Raw genomic sequence first — 14374 nt, 5'->3', positions numbered from 1 at the left:
TGGTACACTGTGTTAGAGACAGCTGAAAGAGGGTGTACTGTACTGACCTCTGGATATCCAGTCCTCTAAGCAGAGATGAAGGGTAAAATATGTGTCCAACAGTGGAGAGCCATTCTTGTTGACGATGTTGCGGGCTGCGATACTTCTGAGATGACGTAACCGCCTCTGTTAGGGAGAGAGAGGCAGATGGTGAGATAGTCAGGAAAAAGAGACGAGAAATAGAAGAAGCAGGGAGGCAGAGATGGAGGTCAGGGACAGGGAGCAGGAGAAAGCATTTAGCCTAATGATCTGCCCACAACCAGAGGTAGCCTAAATCTAAATTATGTAGGACTGGGATGCAGCTTTTACTTGTCTGGGTCAGCTTCAATGCCTTTTACAACTGTATTATCGCCTTCAAGAGTCTCATCCTGTTACACAATCCAAATCGATGCAGATCGACTTACAAAACTGTTACACGATGAGCTAGGCTAGTTCTCACAGGAGAAAATAATGCAGTCAAGCAGAAGTCACAATTTCAGATAGCAAAGTCATTAGGCTCAAGTACATCCTCATGTAAAAAATAAACCGTCCTTTTAGAATACAGTAGCTCGGTTGGAGATAACTTGGTCTATCTGGCAGGGCCAAGTTGATACCAGTATCGCAATATTTTTTCCATGGCAAAAATGAAAACACGAAGCAGACAAAACTCTTTGGTCCTTTAAAAACCTGCTGTATGTAGCATATTGTGTGGTATAGCTTGAGAAAAAATAAGTGACTCTGGATGACAACAAATAACATTAGGGCTGTTTTCCTAAAGAAGTTAAACCCACTTCGTGTTTTGTTTCCTTGCCACGACACTAACGAGTATCGCGATACTGGTATCGTCCGGACCCTAGTATCTGGTTAGTCACACGTTATCTACTATCAACATTTTTGTAAAAAAAAAAAATAATAATAATAATAATAATTACTGAAGCATTCACATCTGGAAACTGACCGCAGATGCAGACAAGCGTTCCATTTGAAATCAGAGTTGACCCATGATGCCTCAGCTCTATAAAATGTGTTCCACTCCACCGACAGAACATGACCATGGATGGATATCAGTCAGAAGTCCACCCTTCAAAAAAATTGAGAAGTAGCCTAAAATAAAAGGAACCTGCTTGAATAGAAAGGCTCAGTTACGGCCAGTCAAAAAAGGGTAGATTAACTGAATAACTGAAGAATACTTTATTTTACGGAGGACTGCATCTATAAAAATAATGGCTCCAAAGAAAAAGCCTCATCATTGAGAGAGGGGAGGGGGGGTAAGTCCAGAAAATGACCATGGGACATGACATGAGACCTGTGATAAGAGGGGCCATTGAATGAGGTCCCCCATTAGGGGCAGCGTGTCAGAGCATTAGTAAGACTTTCTATGTCAACGGCCGGCCAAGGCCCTCACCTGATCTGCATTCTTCAATCTACAGCAGCCCACACTGAGCTTCCACCACCACAGGCATTAGGGATAAATCTAAGTCATGGGATTCCCTATAAGATTAAGGCCCTCGGGAAACAAAAAAACACAGCTTGTTCAGCAAAACCCCGCCCCCCAAAAAAAGTCAGTGGACTTTTCTCTGAACAGGCTAATTTATAGCAAAGAGGGTCTCCAGCAGAGCATATTGGTCTGGCTACTGTAGGCTTTGTACGGTACGGTAGGACTAGGCCTATACTGGTCATCGTACTGTGAAGTGAAAAGGTTGAATTGGTCCAAACATAAACATTATCATTATAATAGGGACAGAGAAAAAAATTGTAAAAATCACATTCTGGTTTTACAGTCTCAGTGGCCTTTGATTTCAAATGGTCCTATAAGCGCCAATATTTATATAATATATATATATATATATATATATATATATATATATATATATATATATATATATACACACACACACACACACACACAATGCTAAAAAAAATAAAGGGAACACTTAAACAACACATCCTAGATCTGAATGAATGAAATAATCTTATTAAATACTTTTTTCTTTACATAGTTGAATGTGCTGACAACAAAATCACACAAAAATTATCAATGGAAATCAAATTTATCAACCCATGGAGGTCTGGATTTGGAGTCACCCTCAAAATTAAAGTGGAAAACCACACTACAGGCTGATCCAACTTTGATGTAATGTCCTTAGAACAAGTCAAAATGAGGCTCAGTAGTGTGTGTGGCCTCCACATGCCTGTATGACCTCCCTACAACGCCTGGGCATGCTCCTGATGAGGTGGCGGATGGTCTCCTGAGGGATCTCCTCCCAGACCTGGACTAAAGCATCCGCCAACTCCTGGACAGTCTGTGGTGCAACGTGGCGTTGGTGGATGGAGCGAGATATGATGTCCCAGATGTGCTCAATTGGATTCAGGTCTGGGGAACGGGAGGGCCAGTCCATAGCATCAATGCCTTCCTCTTGCAGGAACTGCTGACACACTCCAGCCACATGAGGTCTAGCATTGTCTTGCATTAGGAGGAACCCAGGGCCAACCGCACCAGCATATGGTCTCACAAGGGGTCTGAGGATCTCATCTCGGTACCTAATGGCAGTCAGGCTACCTCTGGCGAGCACATGGAGGGCTGTGCGGCCCCCCAAAGAAATGCCACCCCACACCATGACTGACCCACCGCCAAACCGGTCATGCTGGAGGATGTTGCAGGCAGCAGAACGTTCTCCACGGCGTCTCCAGACTCTGTCACGTCTGTCACATGTGCTCAGTGTGAACCTGCTTTCATCTGTGAAGAGCACAGGGCGCCAGTGGCGAATTTGCCAATCTTGGTGTTCTCTGGCAAATGCCAAACATCCTGCACGGTGTTGGGCTGTAAGCACAACCCCCACCTGTGGACGTCGGGCCCTCATACCACCCTCATGGAGTCTGTTTCTGACCGTTTGAGCAGACACATGCACATTTGTGGCCTGCTGGAGGTCATTTTGCAGGGCTCTGGCAGTGCTCCTCCTGCTCCTCCTTGCACAAAGCCGGAGGTAGCGGTCCTGCTGCTGGGTTGTTGCCCTCCTACGGCCTCCTGCACATCTCCTGATGTACTGGCCTGTCTCCTGGTAGCGCCTCCATGCTCTGGACACTATGCTGACAGACACAGCAAACCTTCTTGCCAAAGCTCGCATTGATGTGCCATCCTGGATGAGCTGCACTACCTGAGCCACTTGTGTGGGTTGTAGACTCCGTCTCATGCTACCACTAGAGTGAAAGCACCGCCAGCATTCAAAAGTGACCAAAACATCAGCCAGGAAGCATAGGAACTGAGAAGTGGTCTGTGGTCACCACCTGCAGAACCACTTCTTTATTGGGGGTGTCTTGCTAATTGCCTATAATTTCCACCTGTTGTCTATCCATTTGCACAACAGCATGTGAAATGTATTGTCAATCAGTGTTGCTTCCTAAGTGGACAGTTTGATTTCACAGAAGTGTGATTGACTTGGAGTTACATTGTGTTGTTTAAGTGTTCCCTTTATTTTTTTTAGCAGTATATATATATATATATACACACACACACACACACACACACAGTGGGGGGAAAAAGTATTTAGTCAGCCACCAATTGTGCAAGTTCTCCCACTTAAAAATATGAGAGAGGCCTGTAATTTTCATCATAGGTACATGTCAACTATGACAGACAAAATGAGGAAAAAAATCCAGAAAATCACATTCTAGGATTTTTAATGAATTTATTTGCAAATTATGGTGGAAAATAAGTATTTGGTCACCTACAAACAAGCAAGATTTCTGGCTCTCACAGACCTGTAACTTCTTCTTTAAGAGGCTCCTCTGTCCTCCACTCGTTACCTGTATTAATGGCACCTGTTTGAACTTGTTATCAGTATAAAAGACACCTGTCCACAACCTCAAACAGTCACACTCCAAACTCCACTATGGCCAAGACCAAAGAGCTGTCAAAGGACACCAGAAACTAAATTGTAGACCTGCACCAGGCTGGGAAGACTGAATCTGCAATAGGTAAGCAGCTTGGTTTGAAGAAATCAACTGTGGGAGCAATTATTAGGAAATGGAAGACATACAAGACCACTGATAATCTCCCTCGATCTGGGGCTCCACGCAAGATCTCACCCCGTGGGGTCAAAATGATCACAAGTGAGCAAAAATCCCAGAACCACACGGGGGGACCTAGTGAATGACCTGCAGAGAGCTGGGACCAAAGTAACAAAGCCTACCATCAGTAACACACTACGCCGCCAGAGACTCAAATCCTGCAGTGCCAGACGTGTCCCCCTGCTTAAGCCAGTACATGTCCAGGCCCGTCTGAAGTTTGCTAGAGTGCATTTGGATGATCCAGAAGAGGATTGGGAGAATGTCATATGGTCAGATGAAACCAAAATATAACTTTTTGGTAAAAACTCAACTCGTCGTGTTTGGAGGACAAAGAATGCTGAGTTGCATCCAAAGAACACCATACCTACTGTGAAGCATGGGGGTGGAAACATCATGCTTTGGGGCTGTTTTTCTGCAAAGGGACCAGGACGACTGATGCGTGTAAAGGAAAGAATGAATGGGGCCATGTATCGTGAGATTTTGAGTGAAAACCTCCTTCCATCAGCAAGGGCATTGAAGATGAAACGTGGCTGGGTCTTTCAGCATGACAATGATCCCAAACACACCGCTCGGGCAACGAAGGAGTGGCTTCGTAAGAAGCATTTCAAGGTCCTGGAGTGGCCTAGCCAGTCTCCAGATCTCAACCCCATAGAAAATCTTTGGAGGGAGTTGAAAGTTTGTGTTGCCCAGCGACAGCCCCAAAACATCACTGCTCTAGAGGAGATCTGCATGGAGGAATGGGCCAAAATACCAGCAACAGTGTGTGAAAACCTTGTGAAGACTTACAGAAAACGTTTGACCTGTGTCATTGCCAACAAAGGGTATATAACAAAGTATTGAGAAACTTTTGTTATTGACCAAATACTTATTTTCCACCATAATCTGCAAATAAATTCATTAAAAATCCTACAATGTGATTTTCTGGATTTTTTTTTCTCATTTTGTCTGTCATAGTTGACGTGTACCTATGATGAAAATTACAGGCCTCTCTCATCTTTTTAAGTGGGAGAACTTGCACAATTGGTGGCTGACTAAATACTTTTTTTCCCCACTGTACATACATACACACATACATGCACACATACATGCACACATACATGCACACATACATGCACACATGCACACATGCACACATGCACACATGCACACATACATACATCCTTTTTTAAATTATATTTCCCTTCATTACTTTCCAACCCCACCACCCCTTCCCCAATTGGAGTAAACTAGTGAACAACAACGCTTAGGCCTCTACTTCCAGCCCATACATACTATATACATTTTATGGACAAATTCTACAATAATTATATTTTGTTTGTTTTTACTCCTGAACTTCCTCCGATCATTTTCATGATGTCCATCTGGTTTGCTTCTATATACCATATTTTTCTAACTGTGCTCTTTCACAAACGCTCTCAACCTATAACCGATATACTTATTATGGACACAGTATGCTTTACATTAGTTATCTTGTTGTTATTAGTTGTTGTTATTAGTCCCATCCTTCAGCTCCATTCAAAACCTCCCATCTATCTCTTAACACCATCCATATTGGATTTCTATTTGCCATATATTTCTCAACTGTACTGTGATGTTTTACAAAAGTTCTGAACCTTTCTATTCTCATTGTTTCTACAATCTATATGGGACGGCTGTCAATCCTTCGGTCCTTAAATGAAACTGGTATGCTTTTTCATTTATCACAATTTTCTTTAACCAATTATATTCTTTAATGCAAGGCCGACAGACAAGTTCCTCACTTTCCTTTTCCATTTTTGCGGTAATGCTGCAATTATTTGGTTGTAATTTTGGGTAGAGCAGACATTTCCATTCGATACGAATAATATTACTACACAGATCATACATGTAACATTAGCTAGCTAGCTAGCTAACAGTCCACTTTAACTTGAAAATGACTTTCTGACAAAATTAGAAATGTGTAATATCTGAGAATGTAGCTAGCTAGACTCTCTTACCCATATACAGTGAGGGAAAAAAGTATTTGATCCCCTGCTGATTTTGTACGTTTGCCCACTGTCAAAGACATGATCAGTCTATAATTTTAATGGTAGGTTTATTTGAACAGTGAGAGACAGAATAACAACAAAAAAATCCAGAAACACGCATGTCAAAAATGTTATAAATTGATTTGCATTTTAATGAGGGAAATAAGTATTTGACCCCTCTGCAAAACATGACTTAGTACTTGGTGGCAAAACCCTTGTTGGCAATCACAGAGGTCAGACGTTTCTTGTAGTTGGCCACCAGGTTTGCACACATCTCAGGAGGGATTTTGTCCCACTCCTCTTTGCAGATCTTCTCCAAGTCATTAAGGTTTCGAGGCTGACGTTTAGCAACTCAAACCTTCAGCTCCCGCCACAGATTTTCTATGGGATTAAGGTCTGGAGACTGACTAGGCCACTCCAGGACCTTAATGTGCTTTTTCTTGAGCCACTCCTTTGTTGCCTTGGCCGTGTGTTTTGGGTCATTGTCATGCTGGAATACCCATCCACGACCCATTTTCAATGCCCTGGCTGAGGGAAGGAGGTTCTCACCCAAGATTTGACGGTACATGGCCCCGTCCATCGTCCCTTTGATGCGGTGAAGTTGTCCTGTCTCCTTAGCAGAAAAACACCCCCAAAGCATAATGTTTCCACCTCCATGTTTGACGGTGGGGATAGTGTTCTTGGGGTCATAGGCAGCATTCCTCCTCCTCCAAACACGGCGAGTTCAGTTGATGCCAAAGAGCTTGATTTTGGTCTCATCTGACCACAACACTTTCACCCAGTTCTCCTCTGAATCATTCAGATGTTCATTGGCAAACTTCAGACGGCCCTGTATATGTGCTTTCTTGAGCAGGGGGACCTTGCGGGCGCTGCAGGATTTCAGTCCTTCACGGCGTAGTGTGTTACCAATTGTTTTCTTGGTGACTATGGTCCCAGCTGTCTTGAGATGATTGACAATATCCTCCCGTGTAGTTCTGGGCTGATTCCTCATGATCATTGCAACTCCACGAGGTGAGATCTTGCATGGAGCCCCAGGCCGAGGGAGATTGACAGTTATTTTGTGTTTCTTCCATTTGCGAATAATCGCACCAACTGTTGTCACCTTCTCACCAAGCTTCTTGGCGATGGTTTGTAGCCCATTCCAGCCTTGTGTAGGTCTACAATCTTGTCCCTGACATCCTTGGAGAGCTCTTTGGTCTTGGCCATGGTGGAGAGTTTTGAATCTGATTGATTGATTGCTTCTGTGGACAGGTGTCTTTTATACAGGTAACAAGCTGAGATTAGGAGCACTCCCTTTAAGGTGTGCTCCTAATCTCAGCTCTTTACCTGTATAAAAGACACCTGGGAGCCAGAAACCTTTCTGATTGAGAGGGGGTCAAATACTTATTTCCCTCATTAAAATGCAAATCAATTTATAACATTTTTGACATGCGTTTCTCAGAATTTTGTTGTTGTTATTCTGTCTCTCACTGTTCAAATAAACCTACCATTAAAATTATAGACTGATAATTTCTTTGTCAGTGGGCAAACATACAAAATCAGCAGGGGATCAAATACTTTTTTCCCTCACTGTATATGGATGGGCGCTTCTCCCTCTCTGTCACGGATGCCATGGTTGCCCTTAGTATGAAGATGTAATCCGGAGCCTTCTGTGTTGTCTTTTCGACTGTGTGCATATTTGCAATCAAATGCCAGAATTTCCTCCATCTCCTTAGCTATCATACTCTAATTCCACTGATTTCAAAACTCGGTCCTCCAGAAAGTGGAGAGCAACACTTATGCAGTTCTCCTACGTGATATCTTTCAAAAAAGCCACGTTAGAAAGGATCACCTACACATACTGACCAGCTCATATTATAGACAGAAGCGTGCTACATGGCAGACCAATCCAAACTCATCTCTCGGCATGTCCAGTCCACTCATTAACTCAGCAAATCTTGGCTAGCGGGAAGGTTGCTGTCTTTTTCCATGGCTAAACCAATTAGGCTTAACAATTTTATTCGTATTTACAGAGAGCATACAATATTGTTATTAAGGCAAATGAAAGGTCACATGTTCCAGAAGGCATTTCTGCAAAAAAATAACATTTTGATGAAAAAATATGTTAGAATAGGGGCAATTCCACATTCACAGAATTACGCACTCACATTTTTCACTTTAAAATGTATGCCAAACATAAACCATAGATTTTTAAGTTTAACAAAGCATACAACCTATGCACAATAACTAACTTAAGAATTTACACAGAACATTTTACAAAAACGCATTAACCGGAATAACTGTGCAGATGCAAAGTATAGTAATGCAATTTTTATGTGACCACGTTTTCCCAAAAATCTGTTAAATATCTGCTCCAGTTATTCCAGTTAATGCGATTCAAAGATGTCTGCAGAAAGAATGGGGTGTCAGCTATGATGACACCTTGCGTTTGAACTACAGTAAGTGAAGTGGATTTACACCCGGTAACAGAATGATAACTGAATGACATCATTGGTCCCTGATCTGTAATATACAGAAATGCATAATTATGAATGTCATTCTCTACATGGTGATGTAGGCCTATCCTGAATAGGTAGGTCTACACAAAGATAGAAATATGTGATCTCCTCCTTTGCATGTTTGGGTATTATTCTACACACTGGCTATTATTCTAATGAGCTCAGCCCCCAAACGACCAAATTTGGTTGATCCGGACCAAATCTGTACCAATCATAGACGTCTATATTTCACAAGTTTGGAAATCACAGTACAGTATAGTACAGTACAGTAGGAGTACAGTACAACAGAGTATAGTTCAGTACAGAACAATACAGTAAATTATACTGTACTCTACCCTACTGATCTATACTGTGCTGTACTGTCCAAACTTATGAAACAGACGTCTATGACAGACATCAAATGTCAACGTCTATGGACGCCCGGTGTCGGTCGGTGCTCATTAGGTGAGAGGGCTGGTTAACAGTAATTCTCTAACAAGGCCTACTTTCCGCAATCACTCCTGAATCTTGTGAAACTTTAACAAGCCTGCAGTGAGAAGAGATTCATAAGCCATATTCTGAGTTAATCAGTCCTTGACACTGAGTGTTTCCCAGCACAGCTAGCTACGTCCCAACAACACTGCTCAGCGTTCAGGCAGACCGTTGCTGTGACCTGTCAAGTCATTCATAAAGACAGTTTCTGCCTAAAATAGCAATGTAGGATGATGTTTTAAGGTGTTTTAGATATGATAATTAGCAGGCAGTACTGTATATCTTAGCAGCCAGTAAAGGCACCTTCAAAGATTCCAGATTTGAAAACATGCACCTTAAAAACTATTTGTACCAGAGAGACTATATGCAAATTAGAAATGATTTGCACTGACTACCCACACATTCAACCCTTACACAAACACCCATAAACAAGCACTCACATATATACACACACACACACACACACACACACACACAATGTTGCTATTCTAATATATATTGATTCCACTACCCACTTTATGTAAATACAGTCCATTACTACTACGCATACTACCTCTTCTATTACTTGTTATTTTTGACTTGACACTTTCCATTGTTATTATTGATTAATGAAATGCATTGTTGAGGGAGATAGCACATAAGCATTTCGATGCACCTTTTATACCAGCTATAAACTGTGTGTGTGACGAATACATTTGATTTGATTACTGACAGTACACAAAATAACCACTGTGTTCATATCAAGAGCAAGGGATTGCAGGTGCATTTAGAGAGCTGAAGGAGTACTTACGCATGTCTGATATAGTTCTGTCCTATTAGGGTCCAGCTGGTTGATATAATGAAGGAATAAGGCCAGAGGGGGTGGTATATACGGCCAATATACCTTGGCTAAGGGCTGTTCTTATGCACGACACTGTGCCTGGATACAGCCATTAGCGGTGGTATATTGGCCATATACCACAAACGCCTGAGGTGCCTTATTGCTATTATAAACTGGTTACCAACGTAACTAGAACAGGAGGCCTAAAGAAGTATATTGTCTGATATACTACGACTGATATACACTACCAGTCAAAAGTTTGGACACACCTACTCATTCAAGGGTTTTTCTTTATTTTTACTATTTTCTACATTGTAGAATAATAGTGAAGACATCAAAACTATTAAAGAACACATATGGAATCATGTAGTAACCAAAAAAGTGTTAAACAAATCAAAATATATTTTCTATTTCAGATTCTTCAAAAAGCCACCCTTCGCCTTGACAGCTTTGCACACTCTTGGCATTCTCTCAACCAGCTTCATGAGGTAGTCACCTGGAATGCATTTCAATTAACAGGTGTGCCGTCTTAAAAGTTAATTTGTCGAATTTCTTTCCTTCTTAATGCGTTTGAGCCAAATCAGTTGTGTTGTGACAAGGTAGGGGGGATATACAGAAGATAGCCCTATTTGGTAAAAGACCAAGTCCATATTATGGAAAGAACAGCTCAAATAAGCAAAGAGAAACAACAGTCCATCGTTACTTTAAGACATGAAGGTCAGTCAATAAGGAACATTTCCAGAACTTTGAAAGTTTCTTCAAGTGCAGTCGCAAAAAACATCAAGCGCTATGATGAAACAGGCTCTCATGAGGACCGCCACAGGAATGGAAGACCCAGAGTTACCTCTGTTGCAGAGGATAAGTTCATTAGCGTTACCAGCCTCAGAAATTGCAGCCCAAATAAATGCTTCAGAGTTCAAGACACAGATACATCTTAACATTAACTGTTCAGAGGGGACTGTGTGAATCAGGACTCCATGGTCGAATTGCTGCAAAAAAAACCACTACTAATGGACACCAATAAGAAAAAGAGACCTGCTTGGGCCAAGAAACACAAGCAATGGACATTAGACCAAATTTGAGATTTTTGGTTCCAACCGCCGTGTCTTTGTGAGACGTGGTGAGGGTGAACGGATGATCTCCGCATGTGTAGTTCCCACCGTTGTGATGGGTGATTTGAAGGAGTCAGGCGCAGGAGGGTAAATCACAGAATAACAGATTTATTCCGGAATACAGAGTATGCAGTAAAGCGTCAAAACAGTCCAGTGCGCAAAACAGGCGCACTGGAACCAACAAGGCAAACGGGGAAAATAACCCAGCGAATACAAAATACAAGGAGCTCCACCGAGCTACACTATCCTCACAATAAACAATCACACAAAGACAAGGTGGCAGAGGGAACACTTATACAGGTACTGATGAGGGGATATGAACCAGGTGTGTAATCAACAAGACAAAACAAATGGAATGATGAGATGAGGAGCGGCAGTGGCTAGAAGGCCGGTGACGACGAACGCCGAAGCCTGCCCGAACAAGGAGAGGAGGCAGCCTCGCAGCACCAGCAGCGCGCCGACACCGGCCTCGGGGACGACCAGGAGGACGCGGAGCAAGGCGAGCCGGAAGGCGACAGTGGAAATCCCGCAACAGCGAAGGATCGAGGATATGCCTCACCGGCACTCAGCACCGCTCCTAATCCACGAGGTACTAAAGGCCCCCCACCCGACGCCTCGAATCCAGGATGGAACGGACGGAGTACGCCGGGGCCCCCTCGATGTCCAGAGGGGGCGGAGGGACCTCCCGCACCTCAGACTCCTGGAGCGGACCAGCCACCACCGGCCTAAGGAGAGACGCATGGAACGAGGGGTTAATACGGTAATCTGCAGGGAGTAATAACCTATAAGTAACCTTGTTTATTCTCCTCAGGACTATGAACGGCCCCAAAAACTGCGGGCTCAGCTTACGGCAGGGCAGGCGGAGGGGCAGATTCCGGGTCGAGAGCCAGACCCGATCACCCGGTACAAAGACCAAGGCCTCACTGCGGTGGCGTCAGCGTTGGCCTTCTGGCGACGCACGGCACGTTGGAGGAGGACGTGAGCAGCGTTCCACATCTCCTCCGCACGCCGAAACCAGTCATGCACCGCAGGAGCCTCGGTCTAGCTCTGATGCCACGGTGCCAGAACCAGCTGATAACCTAAAACACATTGAAATTGAAGGAATTGTCCGTAGAGTTCTGAGACAAGATTGTGTCGAGGCACAGATCTGGGGAAGGGTACCAAAACATTTCTGCAGCATTGAAGGTCCCCAAGAACACAGTGGCCTCCATCATTCTTAAATGGAAGAAGTTTGGAATCACCAAGACTCTTCCTAGAGCTGGCCACCCGGCCAAACTGAGCAATCTGAGGTGAAGGGCCTTGGTCAGGGAGGTGACCAAGAACCCGATGGTCACTCTGACAGAGCTCCAGAGTTCCTCTGTGGAGATGGGAGAACCTTCCAGAAGGACAACCATCTCTGCAGCACTCCACCATTCAGGCCTTTATGGTAGAGTTGCCAGACGGAAGCCACTCCTCAGTGAAAGGCACATGACAGCCCGCTTGGAGTTTGCCAAAAGGCACCTTAAGGACTCTCAGACCATGAGAAACAAGATTCTCTGGTCTGATGAAACCAAGATTGAACTCTTTGGCCTGAATGCCAAGCATCACGTCTGGAAGAAACCTGGCACCATATTTTTCAGCGGCATAGACTGGGAGACTAGTCAGGATGGAGGGAAAGATGAACGGAGCAAAGTACAGATTCACCTTCCAACAGTATAACGACCCTAAGCACACAGCCAAGACAATGCAGGAGTGGCTTCGGGACAAGTCTCTGAATGTCTTTGAGTGGCCCAGCCAGAGCCCGGACTTGAAGCCGATCGAACATCTCTGCAGAGACCTGAAAATAGCTGTGCAGCGCCGCTCCCCATCCAACCTGACAAAGCGTAAGAGGATCTGCAGAGAAGAATGGGAGAAACTCCCCAAATACAGGTGTGCCAAGCTTGTAGCGTCATACCAAAGAAGACTTGTTTCTAAAAACCTGCATTTGCTTTGTCATTATGGGGTATTGTGTGTAGATTGAGGTGAAAAAAACAATTTAATCAATTTTAGAATAAGGCTGTAATGTAACAAAATGTGGGAAAAGTCAAGGGGTCTGAATACTTTCTGAATGCACTGTAGAGGAGGCAAACCATATACCATATTTTGTACATGCTTTTTAAGTGCTGACATAAAATTGTTTAGTGCAAATCCAACCCTTGTAATTTAGGTACAGTATGAAAATAAGGAGATGACAATTAGGCTACAGCAGATGAGTATTAGTTAACATATTATGAGGATAATTGTATTTAATTCATTTCAGCAATGTTGCTTGCAAATTACTGCAGTTCTTACCATAGACAGTACATGGTTGCTTTATGTATCACTGACTCTGACTAAGTTAGCGACTGGGCTAACACTGCTAACCTTTTAGGTCAATCATATGCCGTTTTTATTTAAAAAAATGTTTGCTTCATAATCGTGAGAAGTTTTACTAGCTAGTAACTAGTTAGTTAGTTATACCTAGGTAGTTTACAAGGCTAGTTGACTTTTCAAAATAAAAAGGAACGTCATTGTGGCTAGCTACTTCTTGTCCCTCATGCTAGCCATTACAGCCAATCACTACAGAAACGTAAAAATTAAAAACTATTGATATGGCCAGCATTGTAGACCATTTCTTCCCTCTCACTGCAGCTTTAACTCATCTCGAAATAACTGAGAAATGCTGTGAAAACCAGCGTGCTGAAAACCGTTAAAAGAATTTGTCACCAGGTGATTTTTTAATTATTTTTTTAAGTGTCCTCATGCACTGTTTCTCCTACTACACTAATCTGCACATTTGGCGCTCCGCCATAACAAGGCATTTGATTGGTTTGACGTGTTGCGAGGCGTGACTGATTTACACCGACTTCCAACCCCTCTTTAGCTGATTTCTGCCATGAACCGCACGCTACCCAAGAGAGCTGTAAATGGTCAATTTAGCAGGCCTGCTGTTTTCATTTTACAGTTTTGACATGTGACACACAGCAACATTACAGAATCATAACTACACATAGTCAAAATTCCACCGAGCTGAGGGTCATTGTCCTTACCTGCTGAGATGTGAGTTCAACGTGCAAGCCTCGAGAAGATGAAGCTCCAGAGTTGACAGAAGAGGCGGGTACAGGGTGATCCCGACCGGTGATGGAGTTCATTCTCCTAACGGCACCAGGGGCGTTCGTACCGAACAACCCCGGATAATGTAAATCTAGATTCACCTTCTACGCCAGAAATGTATGCATCAGTGCAGTAATCCGCTTAATAAGAAAACAAAGCACTTTTGTAGCTGTCAGTTAGCAAGCCTGCTAGCTAGGTACGCGACATAAACAAAGTAGGACTTGATCAGGAAGCTATCATCCGTCTGTCAGAGAGCACTCTCCGCGGGGT

At 43.4% G+C, this 14374-nt stretch overlaps 1 protein-coding gene across 1 annotated transcript in view; it reads right to left on the bottom strand.

Annotated features, from left to right (window-relative positions):
* Nucleotides 1-14356, bottom strand: part of LOC311135612 (UV radiation resistance-associated gene protein-like) — a 152957-nt gene extending 138601 nt beyond the window's left edge. The window contains exons 1-2 of the mRNA XM_084169625.1: nucleotides 14041-14356; nucleotides 48-165 (exon numbers count right to left, since the gene is read on the bottom strand). Of these exons, the coding sequence (XP_084025751.1) occupies nucleotides 48-165; nucleotides 14041-14142 (220 nt within the window). The 5' untranslated portion in view covers nucleotides 14143-14356. The remainder of the gene's footprint in view (nucleotides 1-47; nucleotides 166-14040) is intronic.
* Nucleotides 14357-14374: the final 18 nt, after the last annotated feature.

This window comes from Coregonus lavaretus (genome assembly GCF_964263955.1).
Source record: "Coregonus lavaretus genome assembly, chromosome: 10".
Classification (NCBI taxonomy): domain Eukaryota; kingdom Metazoa; phylum Chordata; class Actinopteri; order Salmoniformes; family Salmonidae; genus Coregonus; species Coregonus lavaretus.
This window is presented reverse-complemented; position numbering and strand designations above follow the sequence as displayed.